Here is a 6,465-nt window from a genome sequence, read left to right on the forward strand (position 1 = left end):
AGATGAAATCGCTCTGAATCTCTAAATCTCTGAGATGAATCTCTGAATCACTCTGATAAGGGTTTAGAGAGGGTTGAGAGAGAGAGAGAGAGAAAGAGAGAGAGTGGAGCTCACCTTCGTTGGTGCTCGCTACCTCGCTCTGAGAATGAATAAGCGATGGAGCTTCGAAATCGCTCTGAGATTTAGAGAGAGAGAGAGCGCGCTCGAGATCCAAGTCTTAGGTGAGTCTCAGATTCAAAATTAGTGTTTGAAAAGGGGGGAGACCATGCGCGTGAATCACAACGCATTTGGAGGCGTTTTTCAACGCCTCAAAACGGTATCGTTTTGTTAAACAAATATGCTGCGTTTTATAAAACGTCGTTAAATATTAAAAAAAGTGACGTTTTAAAAAACGTCGCTAAAAAAACGTCGCCTAAACTCCTTTTTCCTGTAGTGAATTTTTTTGAAAAAAAATTCACAAGCAGATTATGAAAAATCAACCAAACAGAGACTGTGAGTATCAATTTTACCTTTAAGTATTTTATATTGCGGCAATTTAATCCAATTAATAAGATCTCTTTAGAAATTTAATTGAAATTGATAGACATATATAAACTTTTTAAAAAATCATTGAGAAATTGATGTCTAATTTAAATGGATATTATTATTATTCTTTTTTAATTTATCAGCGAATGTTTATCAACTAAACTAAATCAACGCAATATAAAATATTATAGGAAAAAATTAATACAATAGGAAGTACAACACTAAATTGATATAACCAGCAAAGTTAATTTTTTTTATTACGGTGAATGCCATCATACAGTTGTTAGACTAGTTGCAAATCACTTCAATAAGTTATGTTGGTTATTTTGCACTGATTTACTTTAATCGACTTGGAATACTTATTCTTCGTGATTGCCTAGAAATGTTTCAGAATTGACAATTTTGAATACAGAAAAGCTTTTTTCCAACAGGCAAGCTAGCCATGGCTTTCTCGCAAGGAATGCAATTGCAACTACAACCCATCATCATGATTCTAGTACTAGTACAAGTAGTAGTGGTGGTGATATTTTCATTATCAGCAGCAACAAAAGCAGCACCGCCAACAGAAGCAGATTTGAAGAATCATGGCTGCATGAACACTTGCGGGAATTTAAGCATCCCATACCCATTCGGCGTGAAAGAGAATTGTTATCTCAGCAAAGATTTCTTCATTAATTGTAACGATTCCCAGCCATATTTACGGCATGGCAATCTCCATGTTACAAATATATCACTCGACGAGGGTCAGTTAGGCATCATGACTCTTATATCTCGTAATTGTTATGACCGGTTAGGTACACCATTACAGAGCAACATTTATGTACAGCTCAACGCGACCAACTTCGCCATATCTAGTACCAAGAACAAGTTCACTTCTGTTGGTTGTGACACATACGCGTATCTCGACATGTATGAAAACAACAGTTTCGTTTTTGCAACTGGGTGTACGTCACGTTGTATGAACATCTCCTACGTTCCTGGTGATGGTTCTTGCTCTGGAATTGGTTGCTGCCAGACAGGGACGAAACCAGGATTTTATTACTGGAGGGGCCAGAAAAAAAAAATCACCAAATACACAAATACACAAATACACATATATGTACAATATGATATATAAATTATATATACATAGAAAAAAAAAATTAAATACCATAGAAGCAATTTCTAATAGGAAGAAGAAATTTTTTTTAGTGCAAAATAGAAAAAGAAGGCAAGATAGGAGAATAATAAGATATGCATGTTCTTATATTAGGGGGCCATTTTATGTATAAAATGATATATATATATTTTTAAAATGTTATGACAAACAATATTTTTCACAAAAACATGGGGCCATGACCCCTCATAGTCTTCTCCTAGTTCCATCCCTGCTGCCAGACCTCCATCCCAAAACGAGTCAGCTAGGTTGAAATTTATGCGTATAGCTTCAACAATCATACAGATGTATCGGACTTCAATCCCTGCGGCTATGCCTTTGTTGTTGAAGAAGCTGCGTTTAATTTCTCCAAAACTTACCTTCAAAATTTTACAGAAGACATGGTGCTGTTGGTGCTTGATTGGGGAATATGGGATAATGAGACATGCGATGAAGCTAAGAGAAATTTGACTAGTTATGCATGTGGAGATCATAGTGATTGTTATAACGCAGAAATTGGTCACGGGTATCTCTGCAAGTGTTCCAAGGGTTACAAAGGGCACGCGTACCTCTCAGATGGTTGCAAAGGTTAGTAGTATGAATTTAGCTAGCTTCATATTCATCATGTTCGGATTCAATTGCTTTTGATTATATATATACTAGCATATCACCCGTGCTATGCACGGATTATTCTTACAATTATCTATATATGTGAATTGTGATTTTTAAATATTTTTTTTCTTAAATGTCTTCTTTTTTTTCTTTTTTATATTATATTAAAGTTTAATATTTTGATAATAATCATATGTGTTAGATTTTTCAAGGAATTAAATGTCTTTTTTAATTATTATATTATATTATATTAAAGTTTAATATTTTGATAATAATCATATGTGTTGAACTTTTCAAGAATTTTTTTATGTTTTTTCTTAATGAATTAAAGTGTTGTTATGAGGGATAATAATCATATGTGTTGGGACTTTTCAAGGAATTCATATGTGTTGGATTTCAAAGAATTTTTTTTATGCTTGTTATTAATGCATTAAAGTGTTATTATGAGAGTAAGACTTGGGAGTTGGGAGAAGTTAATAAATGCTAAGATTTTTTTTTTTTAAATCAAAAAATTAGGAAATTTAGATTGGGAGATTGGAGCTCCCACAAAACTTGAGGCTAAAAACCCCCTTTTGCATAATATATACTAGCCTATCACCCGTACTATGCACGAGATAATTATAGATATTTATATTTGTTTTAGATTTTTTTTAATATATAAATTATTTTTTTTAAGATTTTTTATAAAAATAATTTAACAATTTTATCACTAACCATAGTATATGGGATAAGTTGAAAAAGGTACTGAAATAACTATGCACGGGTTGTATCTATAATTATTTGTATGAGGGGATTTTAAATGCTGATTAGGTAATTTTGACCAAATCAATAAATGCAGGCATGTTGAAAGACATATAGATTGAAAAAAGTTAATAAATACTAATTAGGAGATTTTGACAAAATCAATAAATGTTGAGGTTTTTTTTTTAATAAAAAATTTAGAAATTTTAAATTGGGATATTAGAGCTCCCACAGAGCTTGGAAGTTAGAAACCCCTAAAACCATTCATAAAAGCCTTTGGAGAATTTAATAAATACTGAGCTAAAACAAAAAATTTAATTAATGAAAACTACAATTTAATGGGCCAAAACATATATATATATATATATATATATATATTATATGTGGAATACACGCAGATATCATAATACACTTATACTATGGCATAATTTTTTATTGGGCCATGGGGGACTCAATTAATAAGTTTGGTGTGCATAGTCTTTAATTAAAGCATTCAATAGTAGAGGAGTTCACATTAGCCTATAGGCTTTGTTCCAATCATAGAGAATAGAAACTACAATTTAATGGGCCAAGACATACACATATATATATTTTGCACGTGGAATACATGATTGCAGAATTTTTCATTGGGCCATAGGGGACTCAATTAATAAGTTTGGTGTGCATAGGATTTAATTAAAGCATTCAATAATAAAGGAGTTTACATTAGCCCATAGGCTTTCTTCCAATCATAGAGTAGAGCATTGAAAAGGAAGTCAAAAAGACTTTGGAGAATTTGATAAATGTTGAGTTTTTTTTTAAAGAAAAAAATAAAAAATTTAGAAAATTCAAATTGGGATATTGAAGCTCCAACAGACCTTGGGGGTTAAAAACCTCATTTTGCTTAATATATAGTACCAGCCTATCACCTATGCTATGCACGGGATAATTATAGATATTTATATTTGTTTTAGATTTTTTTAATATATAAATTATGTTTGTTAAGATTTTTTATAAAAATAATTTAACAATCTTATCACTAACCATAGTATATGAGAAAAGTTGAAAAGGGTACTGCAGTAACTGTACACAGATTGTATCTATAATTATTTGTATGAGGGGATTTTAAATGTTGATCAGGAGATTTTGACCAAATCAATAAATGTAGGCATGTGAATTGAAAAAAGTTAATAAATGCTGATCAGAAGATTTTGACCAAATCAATAAATGCTGAGTTTTTTTTTTAATAAAAAATTAAAAAAATTCAGATTGGGATATTAAAACTCCCACAGGCCCATTTTCCTTAAAAACCCCCTTGAGTGTTATGTTTATCTAACTTCAATCATATTAAAAAATTAAATTATAAACAAAATGAGATAACTTCAATCATACAAATCACATTTTTTTTAATGCTATCTAACTACAATCACATTTTTTTCATAATAAAAAAAATAATTCAAAAAATGGACCATTAAAATAGTAAATAAAAAGATTATTTAGTAGCGTTGAACAAACGACAATCACATTTTTCTTTTTGTGAGTGTTTATGTTTATCCAATTTCAATCATATTAAAAAAATCAAATTATAAACAAAAGGAGATAACTTCAATCATACAAATCACAATTTTTTTAATGCTATCTAACTACAATCATATTTTTCTCATAATAAAAAAATAATAATTGAAAAAAAGAACCATTAAAATAGTAAATAAAAATATTATTTATAGCCATTGAACAAACTACAATCACATTTTTCTTTTTATAAGTTAACTTCAATCATATTAAAAAATAAAATTATAAACAAAATGAGATAACTTCAATCATACAAATCACAATTTTTTTAATGCTATCTAATCATCATCAATAATTAAAAAAATCAATCACAAATTAAGTCAATTGATAATTAAAAAACACAATAATTTATTTCCAAAAAGCATAGTGAGTTAAAAAGATCAATTACAATTTTTTTTTGAGTCAAAATACAATCTAATCATCATCAATAATTGGTATATTATGTGACCTTAATGAGTGCTATCCATTTTGTTTTTCAAAAAACACAGTGAATTAAAAATCAAATCACAAATTAACTGAATTGATAGTTAAAAAAACACAATAATTTTTTTTTGCAAAAAACACAGTGAGTTAAAAAAATCAATTACAATTTTTTTTTTCAAAATACAATCTAATCATTATTAATAATTGGTACTTTAAAATTCAGTTCAGAAAAAAATCAAATCAAATCAAATCACAAATATTTTTTTCATAAATAATTGTAAAGAAAAACCATTAAAGCAGTAAATAAAAGATTAAATCATATTAAAAAAAAGTAACCATTGAACAAACTACAATCACATCACATTTTTCTCATCATAAAAAAAAGTTAAATAAAAGAACCATTGACTAATTACAATCATATTAAAAAAATAGAACCATTGAACTAACTACAATCATTTTTTTTTTCTTCGTGAGTGTTTATATTTATCTAACTTCAATCATATTAAAAATAAAATTAAAATAGTAAATAAAAAGATTAAATAATATTTTAAAAAAATATTGAACTAACTATAACAATCATATTAAAAAAAAAAAAAACTATTGAACAAACTACAATCACATCACATTACAATCACATTTTTTTCTTTATGAGTGTTTATATTTATTTAAATTCAATCATATTAAAAATAAAATTAAAATAGTAAATAAAAAGATTAAATAACATTAAAAAAAAAACCATTGAACTAACTACAACAATCATATTAAAAAAAAGAGTCATTGAATAAATTACAATCACATCACATTTTTCCCATAATAAAATAAATAAATGAAAAAAAAGAACTATTAAACTAACTACAATCACATTTAAAAAAAAAAAGAATCATTCAACTAATTATAATCACATTTTTCTCTTTGTGAGGATTTATATTTATCTAACTTCAATCATATTAAAAAATCAAATTATAATTTTTTTATTCGTTAGAAAAATCACAAATATTTTTATGCGCTATCTAACTACAATATTAAAAGAGTAAACAAAAGAAAAAGTCAAGAAGGAGAAAACAAAAAGAAGACTTACTGTTTGCATACATGGTCACTGAAGTTGAAAGTGTAGAAGTGAGAAGTCAAGAAAGAGAAAACAAAAAGGAGACTCACTGTTTGCAATAAGTATGTGAAAAGTTAAAAGGAGTGTTTGTTGGAGAAGTTAAAAAGATTTGGAAGAATTTAATAATTGCTAAGTTTTTTTTTTTTCAAAAAAAAATCAAAAAAATTAAGAAATTAAGGTTCAAATATTGGAACTCCCACAAAACTTGTAGGTTAGAGATAGATATAAATAAATAGATAGATATAGATATAGATATTTATATTTGTTTTAAATTGTTTTTAATATACAAATTATTTGTTTTGGAAAAGGTACTGCAGCAATTATGAGAGAAGTCAAAAAGTCTTGTGGGTTGAGAGAAGTCAATAAATGCTGA

The 6,465-nt window shown here is 27.8% G+C and overlaps 1 protein-coding gene across 1 annotated transcript; it reads left to right on the forward strand.

Moving 5' to 3' along the window:
- Nucleotides 1-967: 967 nt before the first annotated feature.
- On the forward strand, nucleotides 968-3,130 carry LOC145821898 (wall-associated receptor kinase 1-like). Its single transcript, XM_082918471.1, has 3 exons — nucleotides 968-1,529; nucleotides 1,967-2,248; nucleotides 3,111-3,130. The coding sequence occupies exons 1-3, from the start codon at nucleotides 968-970 to the stop codon at nucleotides 3,128-3,130; spliced, it is 864 nt and encodes a 287-aa protein (XP_082774597.1).
- Nucleotides 3,131-6,465: the final 3,335 nt, after the last annotated feature.

Source organism: Camellia sinensis, chromosome 3 (genome assembly GCF_055761805.1).
Source record: "Camellia sinensis isolate YWXY chromosome 3, ASM5576180v1, whole genome shotgun sequence".
Classification (NCBI taxonomy): Eukaryota; Viridiplantae; Streptophyta; class Magnoliopsida; order Ericales; family Theaceae; genus Camellia; species Camellia sinensis.